At 46.9% G+C, this 20,558-nt stretch overlaps 1 protein-coding gene across 4 annotated transcripts in view; it reads right to left on the bottom strand.

Moving 5' to 3' along the window:
- Ncoa7 (nuclear receptor coactivator 7) overlaps positions 1–20,558 on the bottom strand; it is a 120,513-nt gene that overhangs the window by 88,306 nt on the left and 11,649 nt on the right. Inside the window, exons 1-2 of one of the 4 annotated variants that reach the window (XM_004630240.2) lie at positions 20,292–20,377; positions 11,305–11,415 (exon numbers count right to left, since the gene is read on the bottom strand). In XM_004630240.2, coding sequence (XP_004630297.2) covers positions 11,305–11,354 — 50 coding nt within the window. In that variant the 5' untranslated portion in view covers positions 11,355–11,415; positions 20,292–20,377. Of the gene's footprint in view, positions 1–11,304; positions 11,468–18,687; positions 18,841–20,291; positions 20,378–20,558 lie in introns of those variants that run through there. The other 3 variants (XM_023714189.1, XM_023714190.1, XM_004630241.2) reach the window with 3 other exon arrangements.

The raw sequence follows: 20,558 nt of genomic DNA, 5'->3' as shown, positions 1-20,558 counted from the left end.
CCATCTCGCTCACCGGGCCTGGCACCTGTGGACTCCCGGCTCTTTACCGAGGTCAAAACAGCCGTGAAAGGTAAACATTTCGAATTAACTCAGGACACTGAAGCAGCCACGACAGCGCAACTAAAGACACCCTATCAGCTAGGTCCTATTCATAGTCCCACTGGAGAGAAACAGACAGAGAACAAACCATACCCCGGGCTGCACATCGCTCTTCTCTTTTTTCCCCCAGTATTAGGGATTGAACTCATGACCTCACACTTGCCAGGCCGGCGATGCGCCCCTGAGCTATATGCCCAGCCCTCTTTCCTATTTTATGGGCCTAATGAAATGGAACAAATAGCTTAGACTGGTTGAACCATTAACTAGCCCACAGTACCAGAACCAGAAAGAGTTCTACAGGTAAGAAACCTGCCGGAGGTCCAAATGCATGGGTTTCATTAAAACAGCCCCATGTGGAGGCTTTATTAGGTGACTTCTGGTTTCGTCTGAGAAGGTCCAGATGAATCTGGAATTTCAGATTTTAAACAAAATCATACTTATCTCAATCCTTGGAAGTTTGTTTTCTAGGGACCCAAGACATTGTACTATAAGAAAGAAAAAGTACATCAGCTTGTTTTTTTTATTCATGGCTGCCTTTGAATGACTGGCTAATGTGTGTTAACTGAAAAATTTTCAAAGAAACTCAGTTTTCAATGATGAAAAATCACCTTGTGCCTAGGATGCTAACCACCAAAGAAGCATCTTCAGCAACAAGTCACTTTTGATTACTGCATATGAGAAAAGCAATTTAAAATTGAGATTCAACATGAAATTTTTTCATGAACCACAATTTATTTTGACTACATGTAACACACTGACACTTTCTGTTTTGGTCTAGCATAACCTGTCTAAGTCACTCTGTGAAATTCCGTTTCTCTGATTATGAAAAATGGGAAAGTGATCTGAACAGACATTTCTCAAAAGACAAAATGATCAGCGAGTGCTATGAAACGTGCTTGACCCCAGGAGTTGTCGCGGAAGTAACATGACTTGCATCAGGCGAGTAACACGAGCTTCTGCTTTCTCCAGTCTGAATGGTGATTATAAAAAAGACAACAACAACAACAACAAAAAGTGAAAGTCAAGACCTGGAGAAAGGGGGCGCGGCAGCACTGCCACTATGGCAGAGAGTAGGCGAGTCTCCAAGGCCTGGGTGCAGCCCTGCCACACGCTCCAGCTACCTCACCGCTGCACACATACGCAAAGCAGCGTAGCAGCGACACCGCCACACGCCTCACGACCCACGGCATCCCCGACAGTTAAGGAATCAGTCAAGGTGTCCACTGGTAGCTGAATGGGAAAAGAAAACGCAGTGAACACAGACAACAGAGAATTAGCTGCAAAAACGAAGACCATCTCCCTTGCAGCAACAAGGGCGAGTCTCGCGCATTCTCACCACACGGGAAGTGAGGCGAGCGAAGGAAGACCCACAGCGAACGGTCTCACTCGCCTGTGGACGCTAAAGACCTGACTGCGGTCGAGAGCAGAAAGGGGGCCCGAGCGGCCGAAGAGCGGGGGCGGAGAAGGAGGCCCGCAGGAGCAGAGGGGCAGGCAGCCGGGGGGGCACTTCCACCGCTCCACGGCCCTGCGGCCTAACTATGGGGACGGCAATAGACTGCGCTTCCGAGCAGCGAGCAGAGGGGATTTTGAACGTCCCCAACACAAACAAAAAGCTGGAAGATGTCTGAAGGGACAGATACGCCTCTTACGCTGATTTGGCCATTACATAATGTGCTGAAATAGCACACCATGAGCCATAAATATGTACATTAGGTATTAAAATACTTCTAAAATACTGGTTCCATGTGGCCAAAAAACACATGAAAAAATGTTGTCCTTCACTGGTTACTAACAAAATGCAAATTAAAACTAGACTGAGAAACTATCTTACCCCCCAAAACATGGCCACCATCGAAAAATCAAATCATAACAGATGGCGGTGAGGACCCAGGAAAGGCACCCTGCTACGCTGCTGCTAGGAATGTCACTGAGTACAACCACTAGAGAAACCCGCGCAGAGCTTCCCCAAAGCTACACATAGAAATTCCACTTGATCAAGCTAACCCCTTCTAGGCATCTTCCAAAAGAACTAAAGTCCTCATACTCCCAGGATACATACACACCATGTTCACAGCAGCACAATGCATAATCGGTAGATCCTAGAAACTGTGTATGTCCACAAATGGATGGATGGTGTGGTGGCTGACCTACTGTAGCAACTTCAGATATGGGAAGCTGGACGGGCTTGGCGAGTCCAGGCCCTGGGCCGAGCCCCGCCCTAAGGTGGGGAAGGCCTGTCCAAAGTGACTTAGCACACAGAGGGCATATCAAGGGGTTGAAGAAGGCTCCTGCGCGCCCCACTTCCTTGGAGGAGTTCTGATCTTTGCCATACCACTTCACAGCAGTGCCACTTGGGAGGAGCTTGGTTTTCGCAGCCGTGCCAATTCAGAGGAGCTCTGATCTTCATGCTGGAGATCCAGTCTTCCAGTCAGCGTGGAAAACAGGGGAGAGGCTTGACTGGTGCCGTGGCGGCTGCTCCGTCCTCTGCTCTCCGCTGTTCTCTGCCGCCATAAACTGCTGCCCTCTGCCATGTGCCACTCTGCCTGGGAGCCAGCCAAATACTGACTAAAACCTCCACCAACTGTGAGCTTAATAAACCTTTCCTTCCGTAATCTTGTGGGTTGGGTATTTTGTCCCAGCAACAAATAAAAAATAACTCAGACAGACTGATACAGAAAATGTGGCATTTATACACAATGGGGTACTACTCTGCCACAAGGGCAAACCTGAGGCATTCACAGGCAAATGGATGGAACTTGAACACACGTTAAGAGAAACAAATCGGACACAGAAGCTTAAATATGGCATGGTTTCTCTTATATGAAAAACAGAAAAACAAAGAGCAAAACAGAAGGTGGATAAATAGGTAGCAGGGAGAAGTTCAAATAACTCCAAATTATATGTTTTTTTTTTTTTTTTTTTTTTTTTTTTTTTTTTTTTTTTTTTTTTTTTTTTTTTTTTTTTTGGCGGAACTGGGGATTGAACTCAGGCCCCTGCACTTGCCAGAGAAGCACTTATTCCACTGAGCCATCTCCCTGGCCCCCAAATTATATGTATTGTTGTTTGAAAATACTTTAAGATAAATGCTAATTTGTTTCATTTATACTACTACTTTCTTTGGTCCATGGAAAAGAAAGTTTTGTCCTTTCATTTGTCTATTTCTTCTTTGTAGAAGAGAATTCTATTCTTTGTATGAGTTGTACTGACTAATACTTTGGCCATTCTTACACTGATACACAGTGTTTGGTCCATTATTGGTCTATTGATGTGTTAGAAAATTTTGCTTTATTTTTCATAGAAGAGTGCTTTTTATTTTTTCTTTTAAAATATCTACTTGTATAACATTAAAATAATTTTTTTTCAAAAATAAATGCTGGTTGAATTCACTAGGTTGATTTCATAATCACCAAGTGGGCTGTAACTTAAAATTTAAAAAGCAATATTTAATATGTAATTAAATAAAGAAACTCTGCTCATTCCTTAAAAAAGCCTTACATCTAACAATTAATGACTTTGTGTTTTAGGCCCTTTTTGAATCTCTAGAAAAAAGAAGAATGATTTCCTGGAAACATCAGCAGAGCAGACTTGTGGACCTGACCACCGATGCCTGCCCAGTGACGAAGGGTGAGCAGGATGTAAATGTTTCCTTAAGAGCCGTCTGGTATGAGCTCAATCAAGAAAATAGGAAGCATAAGGCTTAAACAACGCTGCAGCTCATGGAAGAGCCTAATTGGAAATTAGCAAAATTGTCTAGTGGAGCACTAGCAGCTTCACACAGGAAATGGTTTGGAAATAGCCTTAATGGTTTTAAGATTAATAAAAGTGCTGAGAACTGAAAGCTTTGTAGTAATAAAAAATGAAGACCCACAAACCATTTATACCCCACATTAAAGAAGATACTTTAAACATTCTTCTTCTGGTCACCCAGAATTTAACACTCGGTCTATGCCAACCATCTCTGAATGGGGCATGGAAGGGCACTGAGCCGTGACAGGCTTCCCTCCCGCCAGATGGCCATCAGGAGGAGGTCGACCGTGACACACAAACAAAGGAGAGCTTGGAGACCACGCGGGGCAGCCGGCAGGCTGTGGACCCCTCCCCGGCCGTGACAACACTCACCAGGCTGCTGCTTCGAAACTAAAAAAACTAAGGTCCACAATGATTTCCAAAAAGACAATGAGACTGTTCTGCCTCAGATCCCTGCACAGCTTTACATTATGACACTAGCATCATGTTCTAATTCACCTTTCAGATGAAGTAAAGTAAGTGCCATGTGCCAGGCAAACTGAGACAACACAGAACGAAGAACAGCCAGACCTGCTGACATGGCAGAAGACGGCACCTGACTCAAGGCTCTCCACGTAAAGGCTAAGCGACCCGGGGCAAGTTAGTGAGTTCCTGAGCAACAGACTCATCATCTGCGTGCATACTGGCCCTAACCCCATGCGTGGTGCAGGGAGAGCACACCTGGGAGCCGGCACTGTGATCACCTCTGCTACAGCAGCAGGCACAGCGAGACGGACAGAATATACCGAGCAAATACTGCCAAGGCCCAGTGCTGACAGCGCCCTAATACTTCAAGGTGTTCTCTTTGCTTCTCAAGTATCGGCGCAGTTAAAGCCTGCCATACAACTAACACCTGAATCCAGCCATCAGTGGTCGGTTTCTCATCCACTCCAGAAACACTTGGGGTGGCAAAGCTGTAACAGCCCCTAGCCAGCAAGAAAGAAGAAACCCGGCAACAATCCACAGACTGCTGGCAAGAGAATGGGCAAGAGCTCACAAGGCACCACCATGGCAGGCATGAAGGGCTGGCTTTCCAAGGTCAGAGACCGCCTGATGGGGCTGGGACAGCCCATGCGTCTTTATGATACAGTACCACAGCACAACCAGCCACACTTGTCCAGTGATGCCACGGGCAGGACTGCATGTGCTGTGCTCAGCCAGCGAAGGCCACTGGCGGGCGACTCTGAGCAGACACCTGTCTGCATGCACTTCCACGACTGGTTCTGTAAGATGCACTTGCAGGCAGCAAAGCGCATCCCTAAGACTGATGCCACATGTGGAGCAGAGATCCCGCACTCCCTCCCCCTGCAGCTGGTCATGGCTCCTGACGTGGGTGATGTCAGCAGTTATAAACGAGCTGCTTGTGAGAAGGCCACTCAAAGGCGGACCTCCAGAAGCTGGGACGTGAGCTCCACATCGCGCACGATGGTGTGACTGTCAGGCACAGGACCACTGTGAGCATGCGCGGCAGCAGGTCTGGTCACCTGTGCTCTACAGGATGAGCTCTGCCACAAAGGGCACATGCAGCCTTGGGAAGCAGAAGGAGACAGAAGTGGTGGACAGGGAGGGTGGAGCTGGGCCGTGATCCTGCCGGCTGTCTCCCTGCTGGGTGCAGTTACCCCTCACCCCCACCCCATCTGCCTTAACTTCCACTAAGTCAAATACTAATTGGGGATCAAAACTCTTCTTCAGATGGCTGGGAAAAAGATCACCTCAGTCTGCTTTTATAAGCCATTTCCAGGTCAAAGTGCACATAGAGAGGCCAACACTGACCCAGACCCCTGAACTAAGTGGCTTCCCATCGCTGAAGGTGACCAACCCCGGGCTCGTGGCACCCTCCTCTCTGCCACCCACTCAGGCATGCTATTCCACACAGCACAGGACTCCAGCAATGCCACCAGAAGACTCTGGTTGCTGAGCAATGCACGGTGCTGGTGCGGGGCCAGCTCATCACAGATAGCTTCTCCTCACGAGCTCAGGGTCTCACATACGATAAACAAGTGCCCTGGACTTCTCAAGGCCTTTTGGGTGACACGTTTCACTGCTCTTAGAATAACAGAAGCCAAACAACCACAGCAGTGCATGGCGGGAGCTGGGCTCCCAAGAGAGTGGGTTAGGCTCAGTCACATTCACCACGGAGAAGGTGTGGGCTAAAGGACACGCAGGCTGCCGAGGGCACACAGCGCTCTGCTGGTGGGTGGGGGCTCGACTCTGGAGAACCAGGGCAGAGGGTGGGATGCGAATGGGAGGCAACAGAGGAGTCCTCCTCACTGGGGAGTGAGGCCAGAGCAGAACCCTGCTGCTGCTGCCTCTGCCGGGGCAGGTAAGAGGAGACCTGTGGGAGGTGCAGTTCTGCTTGTCTGACAACCAAAGAACAGGGAAGGGGTGCTGAGTAGGTCTAGGAAGAGAGCTAGGAGGTTACCACCGGGACTGCTGAGGGCCCTCCCCCGCCTCCCCCGCAGGCCTTGCCAGGCCCTAGCCGAGGCCAAGTGTGAATGTGCCAGAGGCCTACTGCTGTGAACTACTAATACATTCTGATCTCTGATCCTTAAAAACATGGTTCCAAAGAGCTGCTCAATGCAGACACGGGGCTGGGTTGTAGCGCAGTGATGAGACACATGCTCAGTGTGGATGGAACCTTGGGTTCAACCCCTAGCACCACACACACGCACACACACACACGCACACGCATGCACGCGCACCTGTGCAGCAGAGATGGACCTGCACAAAGATCACAGAAGCCAAATAGCAGCACATGAGTGTGGCAGGAGGAAGCCCTGTTTGGCACCAATAAACACACTTGCACTCTAACTACAAGGGAGAAGACAAGTGGAGGAGGAACATCCCTGAGGATAATATAATTTCTACATAGTACAAATAGTAAAAAGAGCATAATTTGCTTTAATAATTCAGTTTTTCATGTGGTTTTCAAGCTCTGCCAAGGATCAAGGAATTAACTCACACAGACAGAATATACTGAGTTTGTATATACACACTACTTATAAAAGAATGGGAATAAGTCAGGTGAACCATTTAATCTGGAATAAGCATCTACTACAAAATGATACCAAAGTTCCTAAGAGCCCAGTGGGCCTGGAAGAGAAGAGGCAGAGACCACATCAGCACATAGCAGAATAAATCTGTCCCACGGCCTCACTGCTCGAGCTTCTGCTTAGAGTTACACAGACAAACAGGACCACTCCACGACACGCGCAGGAAACTGAGGTCAGGAGACCCTCAAGTCACTAATGTCAATTAAAAATCATTAATACAGGGTCTTTCAAACACACACAGAGAGAGAGAGAGAGAGAGAGAGATAACGAGAGAGCGAGAGGGCCAAAGCGACAGAGCGAGCAAAGGCGCATCCATGCAGAGTTCTTGAGCACATGAGAACTTCACCCCAAACAAAGGAGGCTTGGAAACATTATTTAGTAAACACAGTCATACAAAGCACGGGACAAGTGGCACTCCAAGAAAATGTTGACTATTCAAAAGGAAAAAGGGAAGGAAAGAGCTTAAAAGCAATTCTGTGACTTCAAATTCCTAACTGCGGCAGCACGCAGCCCATCAGGGTAAGGTCCCCAATTTCCTCCAAATGCTGGCAGGGTTGTGGGAGGCTGTGTGATTTGGTCTAGGGAAAGCTGACTGCATCACTCTGGCCCTGCCCTCGGGGGGCTTCACATTCCCTGGAGAGGCCCTGCGTGGGCTGCCTTAAGTGCAGTGCTCCAGAAAAATCTACCTCAGTTTCTCGGGAACAGGCCCTCTGGGAAGTCCCACTGCCAAGCCTTCTCAGGACAGGGCCACTTTCATCAGAAGGCATCTGAAAAGATCTGTAACTTTGGTTGGGTACTTTCTGATGATGACTTTTTGAGTTGTTTCTGCTTTTTTTTAAAGACAATTTTTGCTTTTAATAGTTCAACCACTGTTAGATTCCAGTACACAGCGCAGTTAAATTACAGTGAGTCTTTCTGTCTGTCTCTCCCTCCTCTCTGTAATGTCAAATCAAGTCACCTCTTCCAATTAATAGCATTATTGACTTCTGTCCTTCTACCACTGTCCTTACACACCTCATGTCCCAAATAAGCATTTTTGATGTTTTTCTTTTCATCATTAGACTACTTTGGAGGACATGTTTCTGAGCTGAAAGAAAAAAGCTATGCAGTTTTTCCTGGAAATTTGGTTTGTATTCACAGTTTAAAGACTCCTTTCCTTACTCTACATTGTAGGGACAAGAAAAGGTTAATTCTGACATTGGGTAAGCTGTTCATGACTCACCAGTCATCCCTAGCACTATGGCCTTGAAATCATTTTTGATTTAGACTGAAAGGCACTTAGTTAAAAAAAAATCCCAATGAAGGGTATCTATAGGCAGAAAAGGAAAGGAGCAGGAGGGAGGAAGGGAGGGAAGAGGGAAGGAGGGGAAAGGGAGGGGAAGAGGGAGAGCAGCCCCCGGACCTTGACCTGCCAGGTTCAGTGGTGTACGTCTATAACCCCAGCTACCACAAGTTTAAATCCAGCCTGGGCAGCCTAGCAAGACGCTGCCTCACAGTAAAATATAGAGCTGGGACTACACCAGAGTTTAGTGGCATTTCAGTCCTGGGTTCAAACTCCAGTATGTCAAAGACAAAAACAGAGAATTTTGACTTAGACCTAAATCTCATCTTACACAGAAATTAACTCAAAATGGATCACAGACTTAAGTATAAACAAAGTACTATAAGGCCTTTAGAAAACAACTCAGGAGGGCCCACCAAATAGCTCAGCAGATTAAAAGCGGCCATACCAGCCAGGGTCCCCCGGCCTGCAGAGCCGGCCCGCCCCCAGGGTGCGCTGAGATGGCAACTGAGACTGGGCATGGTGGCGCATGCCTGTAATCCCAGCTCTTGGGAGGGTCTAAACAGGTGGATCACTATGAGTCTGATCTAGTAGTGAGACCCTGAACACCCTGTAGACTCTTCCCTAAAGTACAAAAAAAAAAAAGGAAAGAAAGAAAGAAAGAAAAAAAAGAAAATAAACAAGCAAACAAAAAGACAAACAAACAACTCAGGGAATGATGTTTTGGAACTTAGGGCTAATACTTGGCACCAAAAGCAAAATTCATAAAAGGAAGAACTGATGTATTAAACCACATGAAAATTAAAAAGAAAAAACAACTTCTGTTCTGCAAAAGACCCTGTTAAGAAGATGAAACACCAGGCTACAACTGGGAGAAAATATGTGTAAACCACATATCTGACAAAGGATTAATATCTAGAATTATAAAGAACTCTCAAACCTCAACCATAATAAAACAAAACAAACAATTCAATTGGAAAACGGGCAAAACGCATGAAGAGATTTCACTGAGGAAGATACCTATATACGTCTATAGATATCTATATAGGATAGAGATACACAGTTAGCACTAATGAACACATGAAAAGATGTCCAATATCACTAGCTGTTAAACTAAAGCTAGAATCACACTAAGGTGTCACCGTGCATTTATCAGAATGGTAAAATCAAAAGTAGTAGCACGGAGATGCCAAATGGCACAACCATTCCAGAAAAGAGGACAGCAGCTCTTCACAAAACAAAACACATGCCTGCCATGGGACCCAGCAACTGCACCCTTGGGCATTCACCCCAAAGAAATGAAAATCTGTGTTCCCATAAAGCCTTGCACAATGATGATCCTAAGCAGCTTGCTTTGTTTTAACAACGCAAACTGGAATCAATCCTAACATTCTTCCATGGATGGAGACTAAAGCTATAAAAGATCCATACACGTAATCCCGTTGAGCAACACCCAGGAATGAGCTACTGATACTGCCATAGCTTGGACAGACACCAAGGAAATCAGTGCAAGAAAACCTAGCGACTGAACTTCTGTACTCTACCACTGCTTGAACTGAGGAATGACACAGAAGAGAAGCCACTGACAGTGGCCAGGAGTGACAGGTAGGTGGAGCTGAGCACCGCTACAGAAGAAGGAGCTCCGAGTCCTGATGTGGACCTGCTCTGGGTCCTACCTGGGACCTCAGCCCTACGAAGCTACACGTGATAAAAATGCACATAAGTATGCACAGACGCACACAATGCGAGCGCTGTGACCTGCGGAGATCCGCACAGAGCTGGTGGCCGCAGCATCAGCGTCACAGCTGTACTCCAGCACAGCACAGTCCTCTCACCAGAGGAAAGTAAATGAAGGACACACGGTTAAGCAATATTCTTTCTAACTAGGAAGCTATAATCATTTTGAAAAATTAAATAGCTCTTCCTTGTTGTAAATGCCCTTTCTTTCTAGTGTCCTACCCACCATATACCTGATTTGTTTCTTCTCCAGTCTTACTACTCTCCATGGGCCTACGAGTGGAAAACACTTCAAGTAACAGAAAGTTTAAGTCTTGTATTCCAGAGACAACGAACAGTCACTGTTCCTAACTGGGCCACGCTCTTTGCTGACAGCCCACACAATGGGCAAAGTCCTTTCTGAGTCTTAGCTACCCCATCAGGAAAATGAGGATAACGTAATTTGTACCACAGATTTATTCTGAGAATAAATAAAACAATAACAAAGTACTTATACATAGTGAGTCCTCGAGCTGTTTCCTTCTTTTTTCCTATTAACAATCTAAAATGCAACGTAACTTCTGGATAAATACACTGATAAAAAGAAAAAAAGAAACTTTGGTTTTAGTTCCAAGGTTCATATCTAAAAAACAGAAAGTACATCTTTAATGAGTATGGACTACAGGCTGGGGACAGACTAGAACTAAACTCATTTCGTAAGAATCTCAGTTTCAGAGACCACCACTTTCAGCCTGTGTCCTCTGAGTGGGAAAGAGCTCAGGCTGTCAGAATGATTTACAAGTGTTTAGCATAGCATTCCTGTCATTATGAAGGCCAGGCGCCTGCTCCAGGCCTTATGATGTTTACATCTGCAAATCACCGCCAATCAGCTGCTGGGTTACTTCTGTTCAGATAACAAGAAATGGTAAGCATTAGGTAAACTCAAGTCTCAAAAGTGACACTGACTCCAATGATGTCACCTCATCCGTGCTCTTTACCTACAAAATTCTTTTGTAGTAGTGAACCCCTCATGGGGCAATTGGCTTTAAATAAGTCACACGTTTTTAGTTATCAAACAGTTCAGCTACAGAATAGTGGGGGCTGAGTACCCACTATTTAAAATTCAAGGTAAGCTGCTAAACACAGCCCGGAAGGAAGCACAGGATGGCCAGATTCACTAAGCACCCGTGAGAACTGTCAGAGGTAGCAAAAGAAACAAATGCTGCTCCTTCCACATTAATTTTTAAAAGGACAAAGTAAACTGGTTTAACATCTACTGATCACCACACACGAAATGTCAAGCAATACTAGAGGACAAAGTCCCCTCCATTTTTTTTTTTAAAGCAAATTTGCAAAATGAATGCTTACCGAGCAAAATAACTTTGTTTCCGTTCCTTCTTCTCTTCCTTGGTATCCATAATATAGAAACAAAAGTGCAAAATACTTGGAGAATTCCTTTGTAATCAATGAGTCATAGCCCTGGAATGAAAAGAAAATAACAAAGCGACCATAAATGAAGTGGCTTGCAATGACCAGCATGTAGAATAAAGCAGTGCCACACCACACAGCCCCAAACAAGTGCGGGATTCAATTTTAACCAGGAAACACAGTCACATGAGCCAGACACAAATGCAAATGTGCACACAGTGAGCGAAGCAACCACACAACTACAATTAGAATGGAGATGATAGGTGAGCGGTCGTTGAAAGGAGATGGAGGACTGCACCAGAGGGCTTGCCTCATAATTAGCAATTATTTCAAAATGTGCCAAAATGAAAATTTTCGATGACTTTGGAAGATTGCGGCCTCGTCCAGCCCATGCAAATTATTTTGTTAAAACGCCTGGAACTCAAAAATCACTCCTTCCACATAATTCATAATGATTACATCTCACAGACAATTATGTAAAATGGCTCACCTAGGTATCTTAGAGAGGACTGTTTTTCTTAATAAAAACAACCTCCCTGTTCTATTTTATGTTCTGGAAGCTGCCCGTGAGCCCAGCCCCTGGAGGAGATGTGGAAATCGAAGTGTGGAGACTCGGAAACCTTTCTTCAGAGCTTCCTCCACTGCCTGCACCTCTCCCAGGCCTCACACCCCACCTGCCCTTGCCACTCTGCTGTCTAAACCTAAATGAAAGGCTGACTTCAGATCAATCTTCCCCAACAGCCACTTTCACCGAGCCTTTGAGCCATTGCCCTGCTCGAAAATTTCCGGTATCTCCAAAGCCTGCCTTGCCAATCTCCCTTTTCTGCAAAGCATTCTCACACCTTCTACCTGTCCTTTTACCTTGAAGCACAGGTATGTCTACCAACCCAATTTAATTTTAAAACAGGCAAAGTGCCCTCATCAATCACGATTATTTACTATTCATTTCAACCTAATGAACAACTGAATCCAGAACACACATTCCATAGTCCCAGGGTCCAAGGATAAATGAGACAGGATACTTGGTCTAATGGAATTCGCTGCCCACCGAGGGCAGCAAAGGATTTCAAGCCAATGAAATCCACACGACTACCACAGGCACAGGTAGCAGCTGAGCCACGCTGCACGACTGTACTTCAGAATATCCTGTTGTGCGTGAGAAACACACACAATGTTCTAAAATATGAATTTAAAAAACCCAGAAGCAGTACTTAGCCCTCAGCAGCACCCGCCCCACGCCTTGCACAGGCACACAAGGCTGGGAGCCTGGGCTCCCAGGTGGACCCAGGGAAGAGCCAGGAGACAGCGGCTCGGGAGGGGACCACAGTGCCGGGGAGCTGAGGTGGAAGCTGTGGGAGGGAACAACCGAGGCATGAGGGCCGAACCCTGGCGATGGAGCCTGGCTTTGACCCAGGGCCACCCGCGTTACCTGCATCTCGGCGACCATGTTGGACCCAAAAGCCAGGGCTTGCAGCAGCTATTATCAAAGTGGCCGTGGGCCTGTGAGATAAAAGTTAAGTTTCTCACCCCCATTATACAAGGAGGTCACAAAAGGGATTTCACCTGGGTAAGAAACAACCAAAGCGGAGAGACAGGGAAGACAAGCAGGAGCACCTGACTGAAGAGAAAGAAATGGCGGCAAAATGAGTGAGGTGACAAGGGGCAAACTAAGGTCCTGGCAGCCAACACAGACTGAGCGGGCGCGAATGCAGGAACTACTTGGGAAGCCATGGATGAGGTCTGTCGACCCATTCGATGCAGACAACACAGGAATGAAAGACAAAGGCCCTTTAAATTTCTGCAATTAGGTGAATCAAGTCAGCAAAGACATGATAGAGAGCAGAATGCGCAGGAGAGGGGAGAATGTGAGAGAGCCCTCCTGGACATCTGCCTTCAAGGCACCCAGGCAGAATCAGCTGGAGACACCACAACATGGTAGCTAGGGCTACCAAAAAGAAACCTGAAATCCCCAGCATATGGTTGTAGTTACAAGAAAAGGAAAAAAAAAAACAAAAAAACAAAAAAAAAACCAATGGTGATATCACTCTGAAAGCTTGACAACTACACACAAAGCCTCATATGGAAACAGGAGGAAAACACTTCCAACTCAGTGCGGTTATCCCCGTGTCCCCAGCCAGGTGGGGATTCCGATGGGCGCATAACTAAAGTGTAAGGGTGTAAGCACTAGCTGTAGTGGATCAGGGACTTAAATACAGTGTGGCATATGCTGCTGTGACTTTCAATGACCTTTGGAACCAGAAAGCAATTGGAGAGGCATGAGATGAGGTACTTCGGACCCCATGGAAGCCAGGGCCTTACATATTCTTTTTTTGTTGTTGTTGTTGCTGTTTTTTTTTTTTTTTTTGGTGGAACCGGAAATTGAACTCAGGCCCTTGCGCCTGCCAGGGAAGCGCTTATTCCACTGAGCCATCTCCCCAGCCCCCTTGCGTATATTCTGAGGTTAAGACAGACATACTGGCCTTTACAAGAAGAGTCATCGAGGACATCCAGCGTCCAGTAGGACTACACTGGCAGAGCAGAGGTCATGCTTTGACAGCTGACGGACTTCATACTCACTCAAGCATTTGGGTGACAGAAGAAATAACAGACGCCGGTCGAGTGTCCAACTCTGACACGCCTACACTGAGTGTGGGCTGAACATGCTGGGGCCCCCTCAGCTTTGCCCCTTAATCCTCACCTTTTCCCATGCTTGAGGTCACTTCACGCCCCTTCTGACAGATCCAGGGCAAGGCCCAACTGTGCTCTCCATCCTTCCCAACCACCGGGTGCCTCTTTCCCTCCCTTCTAGAACCTAGCATGCGTGTCACCTCTCAGATGCTGGGAGGCACCTGATCACACTCTGGTGACAAGGACACTTTGTGTGGCAACATGGAGTTGCCTTCCAATCAAACACCACCCAATTCACATCTCCCTATACTGCCCTCAATACCTGGCACCGAAATATGTACAAAATGCATAAAAATGCTAAGCAAGAGCTAACTTAATCCAGAATTGGGAATAAAGTCACTGCATACCAACACAAATCCAAGGATTCCTCCCAAATGAAGAACTACTTGAAGAAAAGGGAAGGAGACTCATACTGGCCTGGCACTGGCTCTGGGAAGATCTGGATTCCAGCCTCTGTCTCTGCTGTGGCCAGGTGGTTTATTGTAAAGTTCCTCTCCTACACGCCACAGATATATAAGGGTCCCTGCCTATTAAGTTTCTCCTCATGAATAAAAATGAAATCATAACAATTTAATTGCAAATTTTTTATATTGCCAGCTGAGCCAGAAGCTAACATTTGATTCCAGTAGAAAGATATTGATGGAAATAAGCAGAAAAGGCTTAAATGATCCAAGAAATGACATGTGGTGCAGCTGTGTTTGTTTAGAACCATGGAGGCTTTATTATTTCTCAATATTCTATTAAATAAGTAAAAAATATGCTAACCTCCGGTGTCCCTTCAGTTTCAGTGAATTTTTTAATTTCATCAACAAGAAAGATGTGGTCCTTTCAGCTCTAACCACACCAGCAGATTATCCAGAAGGAGTGAGGCAGGGCATGCTGCACACACGTCGGTGCAGAACACCGCTGCCACGCTGTGTCTGGACGTGGCCCAAAACTCACGCAGCCATGGGGCTTTTTCAGAAGCGGCTGAAGCCGGAGTGTGCAACTGATTCATGGTGCGATGCTAGGATTAAGGCACTAGGATTCAGGGTGGGTGATTACTAAATCAGTTCCACTGTTGGGTTTGGCACCACCCTCATCCCAGTACCCTGGAGACAATAGAAGGGACAGAAAGAGACTTGCCTGGTCCCTTGCTTGGGTTGCTACCTTCTGCCTGCCGTGAGCTGATTCTCCTCTGCGCTGTCCGCTGCCTGCCCTGGAGCCAGTCTGCCTATGAACTGAAACCTCCACAAACTGGGCCAAGTAAAAGTTTCCTCCTTTGAACTTGGGGTGAACTTGGGGTGTCAGGTATCTTGTCTTACAATGAAAGAAAAGTGACTGGACAACCACACAGCAGCCCTCATGTTTCAGTGCAAAACCCAAGCTCCTGAAGTGAATCTCCAGTGGAACTACGTTTTGCCTTACACGTCTCAATGGGCTTCTTCGCAGAAGCCTTCATTTACTCACTGCTGACTTCTCCACACGTCACTACACGTTAGATTCTTCCAAACTGACTCCAAGAGTCTCCTGCATTCACGCTGTACTGCAGACCAGAATTTCATGAGGAAACGCATGATGTATTATCCATATAAATATTTCTTTTTGCAACCCCATATTGGGATAGCCAAATAAATACTAAATGCATTTCATTCTTCAAAACAATGGCAGAGAAAAGTCCTCACCTCATAAACTTTGTGTTAAAGAAAAAGACCAAATATTTTCTGTGTTACTAGCAAAGTGTTCCCATTTTAAAAGAACTTAAGAAGAAAATCAGCAGAGATTCCTACCACACCGAGCCAGTGTGGACAGCGATTCCTCACCACACTGAGCCAGTGTGGACCCTGCGGCACAGCGAGGCTTTCTGCATTCACATGAACAAGCCGGAGCTCCGTGAACATTTGGGGATTTCTTGTCAGGACAAAACTCCCTCGCCCACCAGCTGTTTTCCCAACATGTTTCCTAACATACAAAGGAACCCATGTCAGGAGCGCTGGTCACATTGAGTTCAACCACTTATGGAACGGGCCAAAACAGACCTTCCTGTGCAGGCACTTCCTCCAAGAAGATATTTGTGCTCATACCAAGACACGGCAGGTGTTCAGTCTCTTTCAAAGTCACACTGTCATCTGAACAAAGGAATCATACTCAAATTTCAGTGTTAACCAAGGTCAGAAATTTGCGTACCTTCTTTAACAAGAAACCTAAAAAGAAAGGCACCAGATACACGCATGCACCGTTGAAGCCGGGAAGGTGTGCAACGGGGGACGGTGACCTCAACTGAACAGATGCGCGTCACCAAGACAGGCTAACAGGCAAAAATAAAACTTTGTGAAAACCAAGAGACAAAAACTGCCTGAAGTAAAACAACATTCAAGGAAGTGCTACATCTACTACTCAGCAAAAGGGGGCCAGTCAGTGGCCGGAACGCAGGCAGCCGACTCCTCAACGCCCCTAGCCTCTTTCCTGCTGGGGAACTTACTTGACCTGCAATGAATTAAGCAAATGGGAAGGTCTGTGTGCTCTTACCCAAGAAGAGGGAAGAAATTCCACCAAAGGCCTAAGATGGCTAAGTGAAGGCCTTGCCCTGGGCCGGGGGGATTATTTCTCAAGTTCTAAGAAGCAGATCTGAAAACAAGATTTCTACCAGGGAATCAGGAATCAGGAATTGTCACATATGTGGAGAATGGCATAAATCTGAAAATGGACAAATGCATTTTAATTTTCAAAAACGTTATAAGAAGCTCTCAGCTACCATGTACTGGAGGAGACCACACACTTCCCCAGGAGACTCTTGAGAAATTACTGAAAAAAGCAAGTTGTTGAAGACCTGGAGTAAAAACTGTAAACCTGAGACTCAGAATATTCCCAGAAAAACCAAGCAATAAGGAGAACAAAGTAGGTTTCTTTTCCCCAAGGGACAAGGAGGCTGACATAAAGAGGAACTTGGTGTCCACCAGCCAGAAAGCACGGGAAGAGCCCACAATGGCAGCCTGTCATCTGGTAAGGGGGGGGGGGCAGCTCGACGCAAGAAACACGGCGGCGGGAAGCCACTGGCTCTGCAAGAAGGAAGCCATGACAGGGACGCGTCACAGGCCACGCTGTCGTGGAGAGACGGACAGGAGCCTCCAGACCACGATGACAGAGGGGCTGGGTCCAGTGGGGAGTCCTGGGAGCTGGTGAGATCAGAGTGCAGGGCCGGCACAGAACACTGCAGCGGTGTAGGCCGAGTCAAACTCCACTGATGTAAGTTCCCTCTTTGACATAACTACTATTCTAGGAGATCAGGAAGTGAAGCAATCACCACGTAACTATATTTAAAAGGCATCTGATGGGTTCCCCTTTATCTGTTTTGGGACAAGATGGAAGACTGTGGGCTGGGCTTGTGGGTGGACGGCACCAGGACTAGATGGATAAAGAAAATCACTGAATCACTGTACCATGAGAGACATGTTGATTAACCTCTGCCCAGAGCTGAAGCTGACCCGCAAAAGGCAGTGGGTTTTTGTTAGGCTCTACTCTGGCCAAGAGAGTAATCACTCAACTGAATGGTCATACAAGGGAGCCATTATTGGCCCTTGGGTAGGAGTTACGGGCACCCTGGATAATAACAGCATCAGGATTCAGCAAGAGTACCGCTGTATGCAGAACGGAGTCAATTATTACGGCTTATAACTTACCCCATATGAAGTGTTGAACGATGCACCGTGGAACTGAGCGCTAGCACAAGGGACTATGGTGTGTGGTTCTGCGTGACAGGAAGGCCCACGTACCCAATGGTGTGATCTGACGCTGCACCACTGAAGCCTCCAACAAACATTAGTGTAATCAACACAGAATAAGAAAAGTATGATGGGCTGTCTCACTTTTTTTTTTTTTTTTTGGCAGAACTGGGGATTGAACTCAGGCCCTTGCACTTGCCAGGAAAGTGCTTATTCCACTGAGCCATTTCCCCGGCCGCTATGCTAGGCATCATTTTATTTTTATGTCTCACCCTTTTGAGGATTGGAATATATCAAGATTACTGCATTTAGCTATCATTTTGTACTGTAGGGAAAAATGTAGGTTAACAAGAGTAACCAGATGATTAAAGAACAAAAAAACTAAACTATAAGAATTTCAAAGGAGTTGGAAAATATATTAGTCACTTTTCTACTGCTGGGTGAAATGCCTGACCTCCACAACTCAGAGGATAATTTTCCATTGGCTCTCAGCCTTCCAAGGACTCAGCCCACACTGGATGACTGTTACGCAGCAAGGCATGACTGAAGGTGGGTGGGGCATGGTGGAGGGGCAGGGAGGGGAGCTGCTCATCCAGGGCAGCCAAGAAACAAAGAGGGAAAGGAGGAGAAGAGGACAACAGTACCACCTTCCAGGCCATAGCCACGACCCGCCTCCTACAGCAGTCAGCCCCCAAACTCATCAATGGACGAGTCACAGATGAGTGTGTACCCAGTAACCAATCATGTTCCAAATACATGAGACATTTGGGGAACATGTTAGATCCAGATCAGAACAGCCAGGTTTAGCCTGGAAAGACTATGTAGGATCTCTTCAATGTCTGCAAGATCCTAATCCAGGAGAGGGTTGAGGCTTGACAAGTTGGACAATGGAAAAGGTTTGTATTTTAAGATAGGTTTAATGAGGGATACTCACAGTTGTAGGTACCATGGGTGTTTAGGACAGCAATAGGGGTCCGAGGCTTGCGGTCTGCTCTGAAGGGCTGGCGGTGGACATGGGCAAGGCCCAGGTCCGGAGGGACAGGCAAATGCATCCCTCCCAGGTTTCTGGCACTAAATGTTAGGTACAAACCCATACAATCGGCCAGACCATGCATTCTGACATGAGATTTACTGAGAGCCAGCCAAATAGCTCAGCAGATTAAAGTGCCTGCTTAGGCAGACGCAGAGGCTGGGGTTTGATCCCCCGGGTACACCAAGACAGCAACTGAGACTGGGTGTGGTGGCATGTGCCTGTAATCCCACCTTTTAGGAGGCTGAATACAGGCAAACCACTAGTGAGACCCTGTAGATCCTGTACTAAAAAAAAAAAAAAAAAAAAATTATTGAGGGTAGCAAGCAGGCCAGCTGTCTAGTGGACCAAGACAGTAACAACAAACAAGGCAAAGCACAGGGCTTTTAAGGTGGTTTCTTTGGGGAGGGGTTGGGGGGGGCTGTGGGCTGGAACAGCCAGGGAGAGCTAAGTTTGGCAGGGCTACCTGGTCTATGGGGGATTTTCAAGGTTAACAAAGGAGACTTTCTGTGGTATTGTATGGTCAAGGTCAGGCAGACTTGTTCTGCAGTTTTGGGCTTGGTTCTGCGTGGGGCCAAGGGGGAGAGAATTTGGGGGCAGAGTGCCTGGGAAACCAAGAGGGAGAGTGTTTGGGGCAGGGTGCCCAGAAACTCTGAATCCTGACCTATCATTGGGAGGGTCTGGCTGGAAGAGGCAGGCCCTGGGAGCATGACCTGGTGGGGTTTGCCTCCCTCCGGGGCTCCACCTTCGGCCCTCTGCTTCAGAATGCCAGGCTGTAAACGTCTTTCCCCCAACTTACTCGCCCCCAGCCCCCTCTGCCACGCTGCCAGCCACTACGGTCTGAAACCTCAACAAACTGAGAGCCAAGAAAACCTCCTTTCAAGTTGTGGGTGTGGGATGTTGTGTCTTGGGACAAGCAAAGTGCAGGAGACAGAGTGAACACGGCAGTGAGAACTACGGTCATGAACGGGAACCAAGCAGGTATTTCCAAACAGGGTCATTTGAAACGAACCTTTCTTTTCTTTAGAGTGTCTCAATATTTATAAAGACCTTACAGAAGAGACGAGACTCTTGAGCATAAGGACAGTTCCTCATTCGCCGGGACTTTCCCATGCACTGTAGGACACTTGGCACCAGACTTCCCCAACTAAACAGCAGTAGTGCCTTCCAGAACCAAGCCGACTGGAAGTGCGACAGGGAGGGACGTTCTTGCATCCACCGAGGACCCTTCGCCCCAAGCTGTCACAGGATGCTCTGTGCTCCTTCCCAACACCACCAAACTACACATGAAAGCAGGAAAGGCCCAAGTAGAATCCAGATTCTACCACCTACACAGCATGCAGCCTGGGGTAAGTGACCAACTTCTCAACTCTTTGTGGATTAAAGAGTTACAGAGATTAAATGCCTAGAAGGTGTCTATACTATTTGAGGCTCTAGGGATCAGAAACTCTACCCACTGACTCACTCATTTTAGTGAATTCAAACTTTCATGTGCTCATGAATATTACCTTCAATAACACCTGCAGAACTAGATTCAAATCTGCTCCAAGGGGCTGGTGAGATAGTTCAGCAGTCTAAAGTGCCTGCTTAGGGGCCGGGGAGATGGCTCAGTAGAATAAAGCGCTTGCCTGGCAAGCGCAAGGGCCTGGGTTCAATCCCCAGTTCTGCAAAAAAAAAAAAAGCTTCTGCTTAGGCAAGCACAGGGACCCAGGTTTGTTCTCCAGCAAAACATGCCAAGCCAGTCCTACCCCCAGGGTGGGCTGAGCTGGCCACCA

The sequence above is a fragment of the Octodon degus genome, unplaced genomic scaffold (genome assembly GCF_000260255.1).
Source record: "Octodon degus isolate 3935 unplaced genomic scaffold, OctDeg1.0 scaffold00034, whole genome shotgun sequence".
Taxonomy (NCBI): Eukaryota; Metazoa; Chordata; class Mammalia; order Rodentia; family Octodontidae; genus Octodon; species Octodon degus.
Note: the sequence above shows the minus strand (reverse complement) of the source record. Positions and strands in the feature narration are given on the sequence as shown.